Consider the following 21,571-nt stretch of genomic DNA (forward strand, 5'->3'; position numbering starts at 1 on the left):
AATGTCTTGATTGTAAAGCTAAAGATTCTCCATTTAAAATATGAATTTGGTATTTTTAGTGTCTTATAACCTTTAACTGGAACAGGAAAACATGTTGGTCCTTGAAAGACTGTCAGTTAAAACCGTGGTTTTCCGTTTAAGGGCAAACATACCTGATATTAAATACAAAACCATCCATCGCCTGTGTGAGTGAAGCTTACCGTAAGCTCTGTTTTGAGTGGTAATGCTGAAAGAAACCGCATCTGAAGAGGAGTTCTGTCCTTTGAACTGAACAATGCCTGTCCCTGTGAGAGATCAGAGTGTCCCAGGGATCTTATCACAGCTGCACACAAAGAATGCTTGTTTTATGACGCTCTGCAGCACCGGCCCTGGTTACCACTAGTCAGCACTTGTGAATTATTAAACTTCTGCCTTCATTATTAGATGACGCACTCTGGCCAGGAATTGCTAAATTAATGGGTGTCATGATCTAATTATGTATGTTTATTTCATGCATATGAAATGGTTGTTTCAAATTACTTGGTGCTTTGTCATTGTCATGTATTTTTTCCTGTTCAGGTTTTACAACTCCAGCTGGGGGGAAAAATACTTCAATTGGCTACATAAATGTCTGTCAGTTCCATTCCACATCTAATCTTTAACCTTGAAAAGGAACCAAAGTTCCACCTATTGTCTTTTTTTTCCGTATAGATGAAGGCAGAACAGTTTGATATTGATTGAAAAGCCTACATCACATCTTTTATACAATGATTTGCAGGATTTTGTTTAAGCTCAAGAAAGGTTTACTAAGGTTTAGGAGAATGTGACTGGTTAAATTGGCTCGTTCCCTTAATTTAGGAAACTGGACCAATTTTAGGCAGTGCTTTAAACTTTTTTTTTTACCTCACTAAAAGTACATTTTCTTCATGGTGGGTAAGATTTTCAAAATGTAAATCAAACAAACATTGTCCCAAGCCCTGTGATGAAGGGGGTATAAGGTCCTCTGTAGTATGACCTCATTGGGCTTGATGGAGAAAGTGCCCATCAATAAAAATGTTGTCCTGCTGGGCCCCATAAATGTGAGCTGTGGCCCTGCCCCTAACATAGCTAGTAGGCCTACATCTTGTCATTTCAGTTAAATAAAGACATTACTATGGCCAAATATTTTGATTTTGAAAAACTTAAATGATTGTTTTTCTATTAAAACAAAAAAAGAAAACAAATGACTTGGTATTTTATGACTACATTTCAAAACGAAAATGTGCATCGATGAACTTCGTAGCACCGAACTACATATCCCAACATGCACTTCCTGTATAATTCGTCCCGCCCACTTTTTTGACTGACAGGTTGTTTGTTTCACTGTTACCAGCTGCTGGCCCATTCCAATCCTTGTCGGAGTGGAAACACGGGGGCCGACAGTCCTCTTTTTTTCTCCCTTCCCGTTTACCTCGTTGTGCTTTCTTTTATTTCACCCCGCTTTACTCTCTTTCTCTCTTTTCCTCGGCAGATAACTTTTCCTTTTCTCTCCCCTCCTTTCCGCTCCGTTTGAAGGTTTTAAAGCCCTGTCCATAAGCTCTACTTATTTATTTATTTATTTTTATCAAAACGCAATAGGCAGTTATATATATATATATTTTTAGATGTACCACAAATGAGAAGACGCAAAAGATGGAGCTGCACATTTTAGAGCACAGTTTAAAAGTAGCAAGTATAGCGAAAGAGGGAATCCAGATTTGCACTCACGGATTAATCAAACTAGCTTTTCTGCCATCTAAAACAAGGTAAGTAGCTTCACGAATCAAGTTTGCGTTGTGTTAAACCTGTGTTCACTGTCCGTTAAATATCTTTCTTGAAGATTCTGACGCGGAATTACATTAGCTTAACGCTACGCACCTCTTAGCCAGATGCAGTTCCAGCACTTTACGGTTTAAATCCAAATGTATATTTTCTGCATTTAAGAAGCGCGTGACATCATCAAGTAAGCGATCATTGGTGTTTTGTTAAGCAGGTATGATTGTCTGTGCTGTTGCTTAAGTTCATTCGACGGAAGAGGGGTGTGTGTACGTGATCAGGGTTGTTTTTCTTCTTGGGCAGCGGTATAAATATACGGAGGGGGATGTGGCTTTAAATCTCCCCGTCTGTGATGCTCAATGCACGATCACGTATTCAGCAGCATCACTTGATACAGCTGAAGGGGGGATCCTAATGACTTGATGGGAAGCTTGTGCTTTCACTACTTTAATCAAATACTGACCTGTTTTGATCTATACATCCGCCTGAACTAACTCAGTGCCGCTGGTTGAAACCTGTAAACAACTGGAAGAGGAGGGAAAAGTTGTGGCCTGAACATGATTTGCATGAATTTGGTGCATTGCTTTGCTACTGTGTTTTTTTTTTTACCACATTTTGTGTTTAGTAATTCACAATCATTCCTGCTGCCTGGTAACGTTCTGCAGTTTCCTTGTATCTCATCCTGATGCCCTCTCAGATGATGAGGTGCTTTGTGAAAGACCATCTATTCATAGAGTCTCAATGGGCCCTTGCTGTGTTTGCGTTAGCAGAGTGTGTGAGCACATCTCCAGTCCGGCTCCGGAGTCTGAACCTCAGCGAGAAACATCCTGTGCTCATTTAGAGCTGTGGACACAAACTCAGGCCTTTGGCTATAGAGTTAAAGTGGTTCGTAAGACAAAGTAGGTTGTTTTCATGTCTCGGAGTTACTGTCTTGTTTTTGAAAAGTGTCAGTGGCTTAGATCAGGGGCCTAATTCCCCTCAGGCCTCTTTTATTTTGCATGTTTATTTGCTCTAGCTTTCGGAAATCTCATTTTCCAGGGCTTTTCATGATCAGCGTGGATGCTTTATTGGTTCTTAAAGGGATAGTTCACCCAAAAATTTAAATTCTGTCATTAATTACTCACCCTCATGTCGTTCCAAACTCTCTAGACTTTCCTTCATCTTCGGAACATAAATGAAGATCTTTTTGATGAACTCAGAGAGCTTTCTGTCCCTCCATTGACAGCTACGCAACTACCACTTTGACGCTTCAAAAAGATCGTAATACTAATCCATATGAATTGAGCGGTTTAGTCTGAATTTTCCTAGAGAGACTCGATGGCTTTATGTGATGAACATATTTAATTTAGGAATCACATATTTAAAATGTGAACTTTTATTCACATTTAAACATTGATCAGCAAACATAAACAGAAGCTCAACCGAACCTGCTTGACACATGAGAGCAAACCTCATTGGTTCTTGCTGAAGCTCAAACGTGCTGCGTAACACGAGAATGAACCTCATTGGTTCTCACACTTCAAGCGAACATGCTTGAGCCTTCGTTTACCATAGCTGATGTTTGAGTTGATGAATGTTCATAAAATCCTACATTTTTGGGTGAACTATCCCTTTAATGGCTGTCATGTTTGGCATACTTGTTTTGAAAAAGTCAGACAAGTAAGCTTGCTATATTGGTATTGACAATATAAAAAAACATAAGTTGACGGCTAGTAGTTTGACATTTTCGAGTAGAAAACTTTTCTTTGGAGCTCAAAGATGTTTTGTCATGACTCTAGAGAGCCTGGAACAATAATGATGACATCACCTGTGATCCAAAGGAAAAATACTGAAAGTAATGTCTCAGCAAAAACATTCAAGGTCTGCCTACAAATGCAGGGTTATTAATTTGCGAATTGAAGGTTTATCACAGTAAAAAGCTTTGCAGATGGGCTGTTTTTAACATTAAGGTTCTGTTTGCAGTGGCACATTACTCCTTGTGGTTTGCATCTGGCTTTAAACAACGTTTCTCCAGGGTTTTCTTTTGTATTCAGCGCTGTATGTTTTGTCCATCAGACCATGAAATCCGTTGTAAGAGCTTTTTTTGGATCCAAATGCAATTTCATGTAGAAGTAGCGTTTTGGATATGGCCATTTTTCTTATTTTGAATCTTTAAATTGATTCTGACTTGGCACACATCTTAATGCTTTACACTTGTTTTTCTGTCGCAGAGGCACAGCTTGAATCATCTTATTTAGTAGCTGTTTGTGAAGTTTCTCAGAGTCGTGCAGAATGCGCACAACATGAGGGGAGCTCTGGAAATAGTTGCTTACAGTTTGAAACATTGTTTCCAGCCCTCGGGTTGTGCTGGATCACTGTTTGTACAGCAAGATATAGACAGAGGAAGCAGTTTTTTTAACTCAGGAATAAACAATGAAACAACCAAATGCAGTGTCACCATTAAAAAAAAAAAGGGGAAAAAAGACAATGGTTTTCAGCAGTTTTTCAATGTTTCAAAGGTTGGTTCTGTTGAATTCAGTGTAGGCTAGTTGACTCTCCTATGTTTATAAAATATCACAATTCAATGGATAAAATCAAGTCCATGCCTACATTTTTCAGAAATATATAGTTCATGTTCACGCCGCCGCCGCCAAAAAAAAAAAGATTTTGAAAAAAAAGGTCATATTAATTGAACAAAAACAATTGCTACTTCTCAAAAAGAAAGTCTCGGGGCCAGTTCACACAGAACGTGTTTTTACTGTTGTAAAAAAAGCACTTAAGCGGCGCGTTTTTAAAATGCTGTTTCATTCACGAGACAATGCAAAAGATGCGAGACACAAGAGCGACGGTTAAAGACATCAGTCTATCGTGTTTACATTAAAAAACAATGGAAAAGTACCTCAGTCGAATGGAAACGTGCATTCTAGGTTTGGAATGGGAATGAATTTTCGTTTTGGCGTGAACCAAATGTGCATATTGTGTTGTCTGTAACAAAGTATGTAATGTCGAAATATTTGGTCTTCTGCTGTGTTCTTCGGTCAGCATTTCCAGCAACGTTACCTGATAAACAGGAACAGCCAACTTGTAATTTCAGAATTTCTCCCCTAAAAATAGAGTTAGGAAATAAAAAAGGAAGAGGCAAATTTTAAGAGAAAACGTTGGAATCAATAAGTATTTGGTCTTGCATTTAAAAACAGATCCGGTATGTGTGTGTCTTTGAAGACCTCAGGAACGGTTTGTTTGGAGCAGATTTCTGAGCAGGCTCTGAGCGAGTGAGTCATAGCCTGTTGAAAATTTGTTTTGTTCCTCTGATTTAAGGGCATAAGAACCTGTCATGATCATTGCTTTCATTTGAGAGTCCTGAGATGAGCAATAAAAGCAGTCTCTAATCCATCACTGTATCTCTCTCTTCACTCTGTGACTCAAATTCATAGCTCATTGAATTCCTAATGGTGCCGAAAGTTGGATTTTCATATGGAAAAATAACTTAACCAAAATGAAATTTGTAAATGAAGGGGCATCTGAACAAATTCGCTTATGACCGGTGTTGGGGGTAACGCATTACAAGTAGTAGGCTAGATGACTTTTTTCAAGTAATGAGTAAAGTAACACATTTTCAGTTACTTCTTCAAATAAGTAAAAAGTTTTCCCATTTAATGACTGACACCTCTCCTGTCCCCAGGCGTTGTGTGCGCTGTGTGAACATGATGGTAATTGTAGTTCTAGACTAAATGTAATCATACATTTTACTCGTCTCACTTGCACAAAAACAATTCAGTATTCCTTAAAAATGAATAAAAACAGTTAAATGCAAACTCAGAATAGTTTGCAAACCTGCAATAATTAAATATGTTAAATAATACAAATGTACTTTATGTATTTAATCTCACTTTATTAACCAATTTCTTTGCGCTGACCTTCGATGATCTAATTCAACCATACTAATATGCAAAAATGACTTCAGATAAACATCACATTTGTGTTTCATTTTTTGTTTTGTATTGCTGAAGTAATTGAACTATTTTCTTCTGCAAAATGGCAGCACAGCTGAAAGGTTTGTTTGAGCTTTGCCCTCTGAATTCAGATTGAGGCTTATTCATTTCACTTTTGGTGTGAAAGGGCATTTACATTTGCCAAAACCTTTTTTGTTATTAACAAATAAACAAACATGCAAGCCCAGACCAGGTGAGAGAAAGTAATGCAACACATTACTTTCCATAAAAAGTATTGAAAAAAAAAAAAAAAAGAACGGGGGCGTTCAGAGAACAACGGGGGGCGTTGGAAGGAAGATTTTTGAATGGGGGGCGTTCACGAGTTTACACCATAGATCCAGGCAAGGCAAGATTAAACATGTAATACTTGCAAAATAATTGCCTACAAGATTCTAAATTCTGCCAGTTTAATGCGACATGTAAGCTATGTATGTATGTTTTTTATTTTTTATTTTTTTTACTACGACTATTATTTTTCGAGTCATAGACGAGCGCTCAAGCACCGACTATAATCAGCATTCACGCGCTCAAAAATTTGTTTCGCGCAGACAACAATCCAGCGTTGACTAGAATCACGCAGCGGAGGAATGGAAAGTTGAAGGTCACGTACGTCTAGAAGGTCCAACACATTGAACGTTTCTGGGATACTGATAACTACACTGAACAAAATAATAAATGCAACACTTTTGTTTTTGCCCCCATTTTTCATGAGCTGAACTCAAAGATCTAAGACTTTTTCTATGTGCACAAAAGGCCTATTTCTCTTAAATATTGTTCACAAATCTGTCTAAATCTGTGTTAGTGAGCACTTCTCCTTTGCCGAGATAATCCATCCCCCTCACAGGTGTGGCATATGTTCAGTGTAGGATTAACAGCCAATACCTGTGTTTTCAATTGAAGCACTGTGTTATACTACCGGTCACATTTGTGACCGTTAACAAATTTACACGTCTTACGAGCAAAATATATATGCAGGAGGAGTATAATTCTCAAAATATATCAGTAGTAGACCCTTTAAAGAATATATGTACAAAATATGATAGTTCTATCTGTTAAATAAGATGTTTTACATACTACTTTTTGTAGTAGTCTGAGGAAGACGTCTTCTTCTAGATGTGCAAGCAGGAAGTAAACTGATCTGGTCATGTGACCTTTCACACTAGTCACATGACATTAATAGATTTTAATCAAGACTATCTATTTTATCATTTAAAAGTTTAATTTCTTGCTCAAAGTCAATAGCAACATTTTTAGAGCTTCCAGAAATAAGAAAAAAGATGCGGTCACAATTGTGACCTGTGGGATTAAACAGGTCCCAATATAAACACTTATTATAGGTGTACCTTAGTGATTCAGGATAAGACAAAAACACGGTTTGGAAAATGGATTCATGATCTACTCGCTCATTACATAAATGTTGTACATTAAATACAAAAAGTTACGGATTTAATAATAATAATGATAAGAAGAAAATAAGGACGTGAATAATACACATTATTATTATTATAAGGTGGCCCAAAAAAGGTTGAGAACCATGGTTGTAAAGCATTACTTTTAAAAGTAACTTTGACCAACACTGGTTATGACCCAGCAGAGCATTTCCTATTAGTGCTTCAAATAATAAAACAATTCAAGCAATACTACATTAATACCATATACGAAGACATCCACACTCCAGTACCTTTCTGTAGCCTACGTCTATGTGCTGTGTCATTTCACCTCTAGGCTAAAAGGGTTTTTAAATGATTCAGTTAAGTGACACAGCACCAGAAATATACAACAGCTTGCAAAAACCTTGAAAAAAAAGTCACCCAGCACCACTTTAGCAGTATCAGATAAGATGCTGCTTTCCAGTCAACACGTTGCCTTCCTTCCCCCTAGAGGCAAAATGATACAGTATGTGGGTGGACAGGCTCATAAATAAGGACTACTCATACCTGGTATCTGGAGCCGTTTGGGGTGTACAAGCAGCTTTACGAGCCAGCTGCGGTTACATGGCATTTGTGCAGCAATGTATTACGCTTATGCTTGCATATGCACATGCAGCTCAGATATATACTGTGTGAGCAGGGCCTTCGCCAGAACATAGAATGGCGGAGGCATTGCATTTTCATAAGGTGGCAAACTTTTTTTATGATCTGAGAAACAGACATTCACCAAAACAATAACAACCTGTATTTATTATAACTGAAAAAGACCAAGTTCTATATTAAAACAGAACACCAGAACACAATATGGTGCAGCCAACAACTACAGTCACCAAAACCCACTTGCCCATACACTTTGTAAACATGAGTCACAAAAGCTCTTCAATTAGTTCAAAAATGACACTTCAAAAAGTTCAGAATCATAATCCATATGAATTGTAGCCTGACTTCGTCATACTCATATTTTAGTCAGAATGTGAGTCTGATACTGCTCCATAGGGCTTTGATTATGAGGCGTGTCTTAACCGAACCAGGAAAAAAAACCTCTGCACTCAATTGGATAGACCTACAACCAATCAGAGCAACGCAGTAAGTGACGTATGTTGAGCTACGCATAGTTGTCAACAGAACACACCCTGGAAGTAGTAAAATAACGAGTGTTGCTTCTTTTACTTGGTCCTCCATGAGTGCGACCAAAGGAGAAACCACAACGACCACAGGGTTTTCATTGCGTCCCATCTTCTTAGCGACCATCGGAGCCAGCTGATAAATTAAACTTTTGCCGAATCCCGTAGGAAGGACGGCAAACGCATCTTTCCGATCGACAAATGCCTTGATTGCAGTTCATGGTTCGTCTTTTAAAATGAACGCACTGTCGATTTCTTATACAACAGACGCGACAGCGGAATCTCTACATCTCAGTTCTCCAGCTGCAGTCATCTTTGAGGGAAACCAGTTCAACCCAAGCGCTCGTTGATAACGTGATTATTACGTAACTGCAGATCATCTGTCCATCATCGTATAAAGCCCGCCCTGGCAATTTGATTGGCCCGACGATTTCTGAACCGATCATAATTACTACTCAATGGATCGAGTCCAGACCAAACTTCCCGACCAAAAAATGTTGTAGGCCGGGTTCGGGCTGGCATCCAGGCTATATGAATTGAGCAGTTTAGTCCAAATTTTCTGAAGAGACAATCACTTTATATGAAAAGATTGAATTTAGGCTTTTATTCACATATAAACATTCATCAACTCACACATCAGTTGTAGTAAACGAAAGCTCAAGCATGTTCGCTTGACGTGCGAGAACCAATAAGGTTCATTCTCGTGTTACGCAGCACGTTTGAGCTTCTGCGAGAACCAATGAGGTTCATTTGAGCTTCTGTTTGCTTGCTGATCAATGTTTAAATGTGAATAAAAGCTTAAATTAAATCTGTTCATCATATAAAGCGATTGTGCCTTAATTCAAATTAGACCTTTTTATGTAACTTAAAAGTTAGGAATAGTCTTAGAGAAAAAATTTAGATTAACTTTTACGACTAGTCTATTCAGTTCATTCATCCAGCCACTGGTACATGGATATGAGTGTCTAATTTTTACTTCTGTTCTACAAAATAACTTAATGAATCACTTGTGTCATAGAGCGCGCAGACAAAATGAAATGAATGTTATCATCTGTTGGGAACGCATGCGTGCCAAACAGTTCTGGGAGGTAATTATACTGAATTATACAATTATGCCGTGACATCCCATCGCAAAGTCACATGATTTATTTTTTATGCGCATCAAGGAATTTATTTGGTCAGTGTGTTTCCATCTTAGTAAATGAGCGCATACGTTTTTTTATGTGCATTTTTATAATTTATGCACGTCTTGGCGTTTCCATCCAGCAGTTTTTGATGCGATATCCCAAAATGCACATAAAAATAGTTGGATGGAAACATAGCTATTTATGTCCATTAAAAACAGTCTGCCAAAGTTTCAAACTTTTTAGCCTGGGCAATAGGCTATTTGTTACTTTTGTCAGTTAATTATTCATTACATTTGCAAAAAATTACTTTTTCCCTTTAAAAACATTTTTGAAACCAATTAAGATGTTTACGGTCACATGTTAAAACATATTACTCTTTAATATTCAATTTAACATTTTCATGAAAGTTTTATTAAGGTTTGATGAATCCAACATGAATACATTGGTTTTTGTGTGGTTTTAAGCTGTTCTTGGTTAAATGTTTGCTACCAAAGTCACTATGATGGTCTGGTCCTTCGATATGAGCGTTGCTTGTCTCATTCTTTTGTTTGATTAAAACGTAGCTTTCAAAAGTCACCTCTCCTTAAAAAAGCTTCTATCGTTCATGAATCATGTCCATTCAATGACAAAGTTTAATCCCTCAAATCCCAAAGCCTGGGCAATAGACTTGTAAAGTGATCTATGTGAGGCTGTTGGACTACAATGATGTTCATAAAAGTCTTTCAGGAATATGTTATTAACTCTGCTCCTTCTTCGCTCATAATTTCCATCTCTTTCTCTCTTTGCTTCTCCACAGATGTAAGTTCTTTAGTCTAACTGAAACTCCGGAGGATTACACCATCATCGTGGATGAAGATGGCTTTAAAGGTAGGTGTTGTGGTTACTCTTTTACTAAGAGTGCACTGGGTTTAGTGCAGCGAGGCAAGATTAAGTCATGTAAAGTATCACAGATTCTCTATAATTCCTTGTAGCTCGACTCCCTGCCAATGTTTGACCACATATTGCTCCATCAGCCATACCCCCCCAACCCAACACACACATTTCCATTATGGGTTACTAGGGGTTAAGATGTCAGTGGCTTTGGTTTTGTGGTTGATTGAGTGAATCCATGTCATTACACACTGGTGAAGCCCATTTGTTGCCATGAATACCAGAAGCTCTGTGTTGCGAAACAGGTACAGGTATTTAAAAATCCCCTGAAATTTGAGCTTGTTGGATCTGGATCTTCCCCCGTATTTCACGTGCTATCAATTTAAGGAAATCAGTTAAGCTTTCTGGCTATTAGTCAGTGTTTGTTAGCTGTGAGTCAACAAAATTTTACTTCAAAATTTACTAAAAAAAAATTCATGGCCCCCAGAACATTTTGTTTTATTATCTGAACATGTAATATGTCAAAAGAAAGAACAGATCGTCTGCTTTTAAACAGCGTTCTTTTTTTTTATCAACACTTGAATGTGGGTAAGTTTCATTTAAAAAAAAAAAAGCTACATTATTTTGAACAAAAAGCTGAGAAAATCTAAGACTACTGGTGCGTTCACGTGCTATGGTAATTATGGTAAATACCAAAAGCCAACGTGGAAAATGCACATGAACACCCCCGCCCTCATGTGGTATTTTCCACTGGGCAACTCGTAGAATATTTTGATGCACGAATTGCCGAGATGAGATAACCTTTGACCTTTTTGAAATGGCGGAGAGCAACGCGAGAGTCGTGAATGGTAAAAATATGTACTATTCATGATCTAGAAAATATACAGCATATTATTTACCGTTTGAGTTTTGATAAATCATTTTCTTGCTGTAGCAGATGACTTAAGCAATCTAAAATAGTTTTAGCAAAATAACAGGTCTGGATCTCCATCTTTTTACCACATTACGACAACAAAAGCACTTGAACACAACACACTGGTAAATACCAGTTCACAAGTGGAAAATATCATATTTTCCATAGCACGTGAACGCACCATACGTCCGGATGGGATTCAGAACGATGATCAAAACACAGATGGAGTAGATCGAGTCCATCAACACCCCCACACTTTTCACAATACATACCGTTTTAAAGCAGCTTCACAGAAAAAGCATGCGCCTGCATTACAAGTTACATTACAGTAAAACTCAATAAAAATATTGATAACTCCTGTTGCACTACATTCTGCTGTACAATCAGAAAGTCCCTCTCACTAAAACCACGTCTAACAGATTTTCAACTAGCAAATCATGTCAAGGGCAGTGATGTAACTGAAGCCTATTTGTTGTTTTATAAAAGGGACACACTTTTCGATATGCCCCACCCCAACTTCCTGTTTCAATAGCAAATACATCAACACAGGAAAGAAAGCTGTCATGATTTCATAGGGTCTTGAAAGACTTCATTCCTCATATAGTACCTTTAGATAGATCGAGCAAAGAGCGTTAGTATATTCAGAATGTCACAACATTGCTCATGTGCCACTTTTTTTTTTTTTTTTTTTTTCACACTTGTTTTTCTGTTTTTGTCTGTTTCAGAGCTGCCGGAGTCTGAGTATCTCAGTGTGGCCGATGCGACGTGGTTGGCTCTTAATGTGGTGTCCGGGGGCGGGAGCGCCACCAGCTCTCAGCCAATAGGAGTAACTAAGATCGCAAAATCAGTCATCGCTCCATTGGCAGACCATAACATCTCTGTGTTTATGCTCTCAACGTACCAGACTGATTTTATATTGGTGAGTGTCATAGATGCTTAGGCTATAGTGAGCAAGATATTAACTCTTAATTATTAAATGCTGAAATTATGTAGTGTGCATTTCCACCAAATACATTTTTTCAGTAATTTTCCTCATCAAAATATTTGACGTACAAATAAATAATACTTTAGATATTTTTAAAAGTGATATGCACATGAGAAAAAGGAAATTTATCCGCAAGCATAATTTATATTTGTCTACACAGAAATAATTTCATGCATTGTAGCAACATTCTTTACATGAAAATTAAGAGAAACAAACATTCAGTATGAAAGTGTCTCCAAACTTTTGAAGACTGGAGTAATTATACTGAAAATTCAGCTTTTCATCACAGGAATAAATTACTTTTAACAATATATTGAAATAGAAAACAGTTATTTTAAACTGTGATAATATTTCCTTATATTGCATAATTTTTACTGTATTTTTGTTCAAATAAATTAAGTTAAACTAAAAAAAAGAGACTTAAATGTAAAAGAAAAACTTGCAGCCCCCAAACTTTTGAACTGTAGTGTATGAGAAAGATTAAGCATTTCAGTAGCTATGTTTCCATCGAATGTTGCAAATTTAACTTGTGCGAAAAATTGGAATATTGCGTAAAACATTTGCGAATAAAGCACCGTTTCCATCCCATTTGTTCAAAAGAACAAAATCGTAATTTCCTGGAAAATCTGTAATGACAATTAAAGTTTCTGGAATCGGGGGAAGCCACTGTGGCTCTTTGTGTCCTACTTGCGCCTCCGAGCATGAAGACAAACTGCACTAAATGCTGTCATGTTATCTTGCGTTCGGACGTCTGGTGTTTAGGAACACAATCATGCGAGACATTTCTGGAAGGTCATTATACCAAAATCACTGATGACAAACTTAAACGAAAATAACTAAAACATTTGAGATGCTGTGCATTGAAACCGATCCGTTGGTTAGTCCAGTTTTCCAAACACATCCACAGTTTTTTTGTTGCACGTCGAGGGATTTATTCAGTAATTGTGTTTCCATCATAGTTTATGCACGTCCTCATCAGATAAAAACATATCCCCCTCAATTGAGCGCATATGTTTTGTATGCGCATTTTAGAATTTATGCACATTTTGGCGTTTTCACTAAGCATTTTTTAATGTGACATAACAATTGGTGGACAGAAACATAGCTAATGTGAGAGTGATTATAGCACATCATGGAGTCATCTCCGATTTATTCTGGGTTTACACTTAGACTAACCTTATTAAGGAGATGATACAGAACTAAAAACCAGTATAAGGATAAAAACATTAATGATTTATCATAAGAAAAAGAACTGCAGTATATACATGACAAACATGGGCCAGTCTATTGCGACAGATTATATAAAAAGAAGCCCTGTGATCTGTAGTCTGAATATGTCATCTTATCTGCTGTTAAAACACAGATTTACAGCTTACCCATTTCATTGTACAAGTTGAAACTGTTGCTTGTAGTTTTATATAAGGACATGGCATGTAATGGCATTATGACTGATCATTGCTTTTGGATGAGCAAACTTTTTACATGAACTGCACATACAGTAAACACTAAGCTAGTCATCACTTCTCTTTTCGTTAAACCATGACCACAGCCAGCTGCTGTCATCTCAGCACATTTCCACTGTGTGTGTGTGTGTGTGTGTGTGTGTGTTTGTGAACACATGTCCAGTCTATCAGTGGTGGCACAGTCACCAGAGCCTGTTTATGAAAATAACAAGAAATGTGGGAGCGGTGGTAATCTGGGGGTTGTTATGTAAAGAGGATAAAGCCTGTGGATCAGCAGCCGCTTGCTGGAATTTACCGGAAAGTTCACGTTCCACACCAGATGCTCCAAGCCAGAGGAATAATCACAGAGCTTTATAGAAAGAGAGGAGATGACCTGCCTCCTGTGCTGGGCCACTGGAGAGGACATTTCCTTCTCATCCTCAACTCTTGGCCTGCTTACTGAAAACTTTAAGAGCATTTCAGAAATCCCCTTGTGTATCTGGCCTATCAGGCCTTGAGCACACCGATGTCTCCTTTGTTTGGATAACTAAAAAATAATGAAAGCGAATGTTGAGGAGTTGATGGATTTAAGATTTCCATCCCTGGGAAGGACTGACCTTAATGGCCTAAAATATACCAGATATTATATTTCAGCCTCTGGATGATTTTTAAAATGGTTAGTTCAACCAAAAATGATAATTCTGTCATTAATCATTCACCGTCAAACCCATAAGACATTCGTTCATCTTCAGAACATCTTTTTAATGAAATTTGTCGTTCTGTCTCTCGCATGTTGTTAACGAAATGAACACCAGAAATGATTTTTTATCATTATGCCCATATTTTTACTAAAACGTGTAAAAATGTAACTGATTTAACAGATGAGTGATGATGCAAACTAATTGTCGAATCAGAGTTTTGAATCAATTCACTACAAACAGGTGGTTTGAACTGTTTCACAGAAATAAATTAAACTTACCAAATCTAACACTATTTTTGAGTCTGAACTTTAAATCCGAGATGCCATTACAACATAAACCTAATAGGCAAATTAAAAGGTTAAAGCCACGATAATTACAACATTTGTGATATTGCAAGCAAAATTTAAAATTGTGTATATTTTTGCCCTGTCCTACTGTTGTTGTAGCTGTGTAAAATGTTTGCTCTTTTTTGACTATATTTAGTTTTCTAATGAGGTAATAACAGTTAGAGCTTTTACAAGCTTGTAAAATAGTCCAAGGAAACCGTATATCCATAGATAATTACCCTTGAAAAGCAATGCGCTGCTCATTTAGTGCACCCATCAGGACCTCACTGGAACACTCTGAAGTTCAGCTAAATTGGTTGCTTAAGACATCCTTATGTATTGTTTTCACCGTAATGTATTCTGGTTTTGGTAGTGGTGTTTGAAATGCAAATGAATGTTCATTTGTGATGTGTTTGAGTCAGCTGGTTTTGGTTACTGAGGGAAATGAAAGAAGCCGAGTCTAGTGTAAGGATTTCTACTTGTGCATGTTTGTGTATTGAACTTTCATGCTGTTTTCATTAATTGAAACCTCTGAAAGTCTCTGCCAAATGGAAACACAAATAAGTTTGATTAGGTTTGTGCTTGTACTCTGTTCAGTTCCCTACTGTAGAAGGATATAGCGCTTCCAGATAACTTGCTTGGTATTTGTCATCTCTATTTTAGATATCACAGTACATCATGAGTATTATCTAACAGGGTTTGGCACTGTCTGGAAACATGTTTGTAATGGTTTACGATTATTTATTTCCCTCCTTGAACACCTGAGCTCATTTAACCTGGAACCTCACTTATAGTATGTTTATTAAATAAAAACTAAATACTGGTGTATGATTCTGTCCATAGGTTCGAGAGAGGGATCTGCCCATGGTCATGCACACGCTGTCTTCAGAATTCACTCTGCTGAGGGTTGTCAACGGAGAAACTGTTGCTGCCAACAGTACTGGGGTCACCAATGGTTTTGTCAAGCCTAAACTAGGTAACCATCAGTCATTAGTCTGTGTATATGTCGACACAAGGCGTCTTAAAGTACCAAGTGATGCTTCCTAGATTTATAAGTGCCCCTATTATGCTTTTTCTGATATAACCGTTCATATAGCGTGTAATGAAGCTGTTTGTGAATGTAAAAGGTCTGAAAAGTTTCAAAGTGCGCAACCAAATGAAAGAAGTGATTTCTGAACTGCCTGAAATGAGTCGTCAGTAATTCCATGTTTTATGTCCCTGCTCGAACTGTAGGTTTGTAACAAATTTGCATAATGAAAGCCTATGGTCTTTATTGGCTGCCCGCAAATGACGTCTACTTTAACCCTCAAACACTGTTGTTGTAGCTGAGACTGGAAGAGTTTGATTTGTTTGTCGACATGTCGAGAAGACGCTGTTTTCTGCGCTGCGAAAGCAGATCCATTTTGCTTGCACTTCCAAAAGATGAGAGCTTGGGCTCAAATTGATAAGATAACACTGACTCCATCGTTACTGTTCATATTACTGTGTGTACGAGTGATGGGGAAGCCTGCAGAGTTGATATTAAGATGGTAGTTTTGTTTCCGACACGCTGTAATAAGCGCTAGACCAATCACAACAGACTGGGCCATCTGACCAATCAGAGCAGAGTAGGCTCTCGGAAAGGAGGGGTTTAGAGAGACCGAATCCATGATCGAACCGTTTGAGACGCTGTGAGAAAAGAGGCGATGCTGCAATGTATGAATTATGAGAAAGTTAGTGTTTTTGATCTTAATCTTGGATGCATGTGAATCTATTGTAGGAGACTGAAAGAAACAAAATTAGGATCCTTTAAAATAGCATAATAGAGGCATTTAAAGATACCCAAAAATTAAACTCCTGTTATCATTTACTCACCCTCGTCATTTAAAAAATACTTTTTTTCTATAAAACAAGAGATATGAATGTATTTTTGAAATGTCTGTTGTTGTGTCCATGTGGTGGAATTCAGTGGTCACCAAAACTGTTTAGTTTACCAACTTTCTTCACAATATCTTCTTCCTAGAAAATACTCTTCTTTCTTTTTGGGTGAACTGTTCCTTTAGACCGTATTTTACTACCATGATGCACAGGCTGAATGTGATGAATAAGTCAATAGAGAAACACCTGCTGAAAGTGTTTGTGGTGTGGTACTGGTTAGGCATCAGCTTCTGCCTGTGGCTGTCATGTTTGACCAACTGAACATATGTTCCTGATCTTATTGTGCACAATTCTTTGGTGCACGTAATTGTAAAAGAAAGAACTTGTTGTTTTTGTAAACTTCCATTAAAATGTAATAAGTTGCATCTGAAATGACTTTCCTGGTGACTGGTGTCACCTAGGCTGGAAGTGATATTAACTGGTTGCCAAATAGCTATATAACCAAATGTTTCAGGCTGCTGTTATAAGTCATGCAGCCTATATTGAAATTGTTTATGCAGTAATTTAAAGGGCATTATTTTGAGCATCGTATTTTAAGAATGAACATATTATGTTAATTAGTGTAATAGAATAATATAAAATATTTGTAAAAAATTGACACCGCATTAAAGACGTTAAATTTGTCAGTCGAAAGTGCAAAAGACTTGTTGGGTTAAACAACTTGTCAGGTTTACAGATACATCCCTTCATGAAACATCCTGGATCTGCATTGTTAATGCCTGAATGTTTACAGTACATAATCGTAAAATAAACGACTCTCTTCTTCTTCCTTTCCTCAGTCCCTCGGCCAATCATTCACCCACTCTCCAGCCCCAGTAACATGTTCTGCGTTACCAGCCTTGACCCCGACACGCTGCCCTCGGTGGCCACGCTGCTCATGGACGTCATGTTCTACTCGGGCGGGTAAGAGCTCCATCTCTCCTCCTGGCTCACATATGGCCGTAACCGAGAGCCATCTGCCAGATCTATTAGAGAATGATGATAACACGCACAGGTCGCTGTAGGCGGTGCATTACGTGACGACGGGAGAAAAGACAGTACAAATACACACTGCTCATCTTGTTTCCAATGTTGCCCTTCCTTACAGTGGCTGAACTTGTTTACTGCTCAGACAGTGGCATCAGGCCAACCCTTAGAGGGAAAGATAAGATCAGAGTGGCCTTTATCATACTCCTCCCATTTTTTCCATTCCTTGCAAAAGTGTCAGCTGAGCTCTAATGAAGCTTGTGTAATGGCAAGAATCCCTGCTGTGCTTTATTACAGAGCAAAAGAGACCGGGGGGCAGAGCGAGGATTCTGGACACATCCGTTTCTTCTCCTTCTCCCTGATCGAGGGCTACATCTCTCTAGTTATGGATGAGCAGACGACCCGGAGGTTAGACCACACAGCTCTGCCTCTAACACTCTATTAAAGTCAACATGAAAACACATTTATATTCTTAATACACGCCCCTCATCTTGTGCATGATTCATCAGTGAATGATATAGACCTTCGTCAGGGTAGCGCCATATTTTATCATTGAATGAAAACAAGGCTGTGAGGGATGGGAAAAAAAAACTTTCAGTAGACAAAAACTCCATGAAACCGTTTTAAAAGTTATGTGATCTGAATATTTATACAGTGCGTGCTTTTGTAAAGACTGTTAGTCTGTCCTTCACAGCCTCGTTTTCATCCGTGTTAAATTCAATATGACGTCCAACGGTCTATTCCAAAAGAAAAAAGGTTTGATTTTGAAATCTTTCATCAAAATTTTAAAACCTGCTCATTTGCTCTGAATTGACTTGAATTCCCATTTCGCTGACGTCACCTACTCCATAATTTTTTTCTAACACGTTTCCTCCTGTAACACACTTTGTATTAAACACCCACTTTTCTTGATCCAATTAATTCACAAACTCTTTTCCTTGTTCAAAGGGAAATGTCACATTAAAGGCATAGTTCTCCCAAAAATGAAAATCGTCATAATTTACTCACTCGTGTCATTCCGAACCCATTAGACTTTCGTTCATCTTCAAAACACAAGTGAAGATATTTTAATGAAACCGGAAAGATTTCTGTCCCTCCATTGAAAGTCCACACAACCAAAACTTGGACACTGCAAAAAGTTCATAAAGACATTGTAAAGTAATAAAACCTTCTATGAAACCTCAGTGGTTCATTCAGAAGCTCAGCCATAGTTTGCGTAACATGTGATAACAAACCTCATTGCTGCTTGTGCGTTGAAGCATGTTTCAGCTTCTGTTGACCATATTTTGTGTGCATTGATCAGTGTTTATATGTGAATTAAACTAAAATGGCTCATTTTATATTGACTTGTTTCAGTTAAATACACTTTTTTTATATATATACACTGACACTTATGGACCTGCATGAGTTGTAAAGTGGATTTCTTTGTCTTTTGACTCCACTTTGTCTGCAGTGGTTTCATATTCTTTAAATATTCTTTCTATTTAAAAATACATCCATCCTGTAGCCTGTTGAATCATGTCTTTGTGTGTGCAGTTAAAATGTAACTTGCTTCATGAATATATATTTCTGATTTCAATTTCTAATTAAATGTGTACTATAGTATCTTTGTTCTGTTATCATTATATATGGTTTAGATGCTGCTCTTTTCTTGTCAGGTTTCCAAACAACGTCCTCTTCACCAGTGCATCAGGAGAGCTTTGGAAAATGGTCCGCATCGGAGGACAACCCTTAGGGTTTGGTGAGTTCAGGCTAAAACTGGGTTACTGTGACAATGAAAATCCCTTTGACCTGAGCAATATCGAGGAACCAGAATTTGAGGGTTGGTTCTTTTGCTTTGGACCATTAATCAACCACCTAGAATGTGCTAAAAACACCTAGACCCTGTTTACACCTGGTATTAAGATGGTTTGAGTCTATTTTGTCCACTTTTAACCACTCCTGTCCTGATTTCTTCGAGGAGAGGGTTTTCTTTTGATCTAATAAACAAAATAAGCTCGCGCAATTTACATATGAACACGACCGGAGACGACGGAAAAACGTACGTAGAGCATCAGCTTTCGTCAGCTTGATCTTGCAGTTGTCAGTGTTAGAAATCAGGAATGTTGAGAGAACATTGTGCTTGGTACGTTTTTCATCTTCAAACCAAACTCGGGTCTCCAGCCGACAAAGTTTAAATCCAGTCTGGCTAGCGCGCTTCCCATAATCTTTACACATTAGGTCAGTAGGCGGAGAATAGACGGTCTTTTGTGGCTGTTTGAACACATGAGCGTTTACACTACGAAAGCAATCCGGTCGAATGTGTTTTCGACTACCTGGAAGTGGTTAGAAGTGGACAAGCTCAACCTTTTAGACCTCGTTTACGCCTGTATTTAGTGTCGTCCACTTGTGATCCGATTGACCAAAACACATCTTAATACCAGGTGTAAACAGGACCCTAGAACACGTTAGCAAATGCTAAGCCCCAATATTTTATTTGATTGTAAAAAATCTAGCTTTCTGCACACATTTTGCTGTCACATTAGCAAAAGTTCTGCTAAATTTTGTAGACAAAAAAGGGTCTGACGTCTTTTGTCAATTGTGTAGCGATGTATGAAGCACAGCTCACACACAAGTCACTTTCAAACCAAGCAGCCGTCGGTCGGTCAATGCAGTAAATTTGCATGGTCAGCTGAACCCGATGCAAAATCCTTCATGTGAAATTTGTGCGGTTTCCTATTTAAACGACTATTTCACCCGTGAAAATTTGCCGAACAAATGACCAGACTTCTAAGCACAGTACACCTCAGTAAATAAGATCAAATGCACAATTTGAAACTTGAGGATGTGGTAGTTGAATTTCTAATGAAAGTCGTTTGTCTTCCATCAGATGAATGTGGCATTGTGGCTCAGATATCTGAACCGCTGGCGACCGCTGACATTCCAGCCTATTATATCAGTACCTTCAAGTTCGATCACGCTCTGGTGAGTTTCAGCATTCACATATAAACGCTTTCCCATCTCCTAATATTCAGAAAGCGAGGGCAATGTTTAACACCAGCCATCTTGCTCCCGCCAGGTTCCTGAGGAGAACATCCAGAGCGTGATCGGAGCCTTGAGGACCAATGAGAGCACAGGACAGTGAGGTGATTGGACAGAAGGTCCCATGTCCGTGAAAACATTTAGATTTCTTATAATTCTTAAAAGTGCCAAGATCTTACCCGAGGACTGCTTCTGGGGGTGGTTATGGGAAAAGGATCTGAAGGGGAATGGATAAGTGAGGGGGGGACTCTAGTCTTGCAGTCAGTATTGAACGACAACATCACTTCCTGCAAAAAAGAAAACCCTTAATCCCTGCCCAGCACCTCTACGGGGACTCTGCGATAGTGTGTGAATCCAGTGTTTTTCTCCTCTTCTTTCTCCCCCACCCCTCTTCCTCTGATCCACTCCTCTTCCTCTGATCCACTCCTCCTCGCCATTTTACCATGGCAACAGGGCCTGGACTTATAGCAAAATAACTATTATGTATTAGTGGCAGGTCCTCCTAGAGGACACAGAATGTACTCCAATGAATCTCAAGATTTAGTTTTAGTTCCCCCCTCCCCCTTCCTGTTTTCCCTTGCAGTGCCAAGACACGGGGCATAAACAGGCTCCTCGTCTAAAACGTGATGTTTTTTCTGGATGCAATTTGATGGTTCAGGGTATTACTGTTTTTTTTACGTTCTGCAAAATGGTCCAGTCACAAGTTAAGTCTTTGAAAGAGGCTTTTCAAGCTCGTTCGGAAAGTTTCCCGTTTTTATTTAGAGCTTTTGTTTCTTTCCCCTCACCTCAATCCTTATATTCACATTTCAATGCCAAGTGTCTGGGTAATGAATTAGTTGTTGTTGTTGTTGTTGTTTTTGCCTTTAAAGTACAATCAATGGGTTTTCTGTCCACCCGACTGAGTTGGCAGCAATTGGAAACAAGGATTCAGGTGAGGTGAAACCTTTCACATGCACTTGTTCAGCTTAAATACACACACACACACACACACAAGTACATGAATTG

At 38.3% G+C, this 21,571-nt stretch overlaps 1 protein-coding gene and 1 long non-coding RNA gene across 2 annotated transcripts; one reads left to right on the plus strand and one right to left on the minus strand.

The window, feature by feature from the left end:
* Positions 1-1,352: 1,352 nt before the first annotated feature.
* castor2 (cytosolic arginine sensor for mTORC1 subunit 2) lies at positions 1,353-21,030 on the plus strand. The gene is made up of 10 exons (XM_056247299.1): positions 1,353-1,533; positions 1,623-1,763; positions 10,222-10,292; positions 11,934-12,127; positions 15,506-15,638; positions 17,359-17,482; positions 17,843-17,953; positions 19,204-19,286; positions 20,415-20,509; positions 20,604-21,030. The coding sequence occupies exons 2-10, from the start codon at positions 1,651-1,653 to the stop codon at positions 20,667-20,669; spliced, it is 990 nt and encodes a 329-aa protein (XP_056103274.1). The 5' UTR covers positions 1,353-1,533; positions 1,623-1,650; the 3' UTR covers positions 20,670-21,030.
* Positions 20,927-21,571, minus strand: LOC130082454 (uncharacterized). Its single transcript, XR_008806776.1, has 2 exons — positions 20,991-21,571; positions 20,927-20,956 (listed from the first exon to the last, which is right to left on the minus strand). It is a non-coding gene; the product is annotated as an uncharacterized LOC130082454 (long non-coding RNA).

This window comes from Rhinichthys klamathensis, unplaced genomic scaffold (assembly GCF_029890125.1).
Source record: "Rhinichthys klamathensis goyatoka isolate OS25496 unplaced genomic scaffold, OSU_Roscu_1.1 h1tg000046l_1, whole genome shotgun sequence".
NCBI classification, from domain to species: Eukaryota; Metazoa; Chordata; class Actinopteri; order Cypriniformes; family Leuciscidae; genus Rhinichthys; species Rhinichthys klamathensis.

Bases quoted from the DNA above. Each gene is read 5' to 3' on its own strand.
- castor2 (XM_056247299.1), top strand. From the start codon at position 1,651: ATGGAGCTGCACATTTTAGAGCACAGTTTAAAAGTAGCAAGTATAGCG. The intron at 12,128-15,505 runs GTGAGTGTCATA...TTCTGTCCATAG, and splicing joins ACCAGACTGATTTTATATTG to GTTCGAGAGAGGGATCTGCC. The intron at 15,639-17,358 runs GTAACCATCAGT...TCCTTTCCTCAG, and splicing joins TTTTGTCAAGCCTAAACTAG to TCCCTCGGCCAATCATTCAC.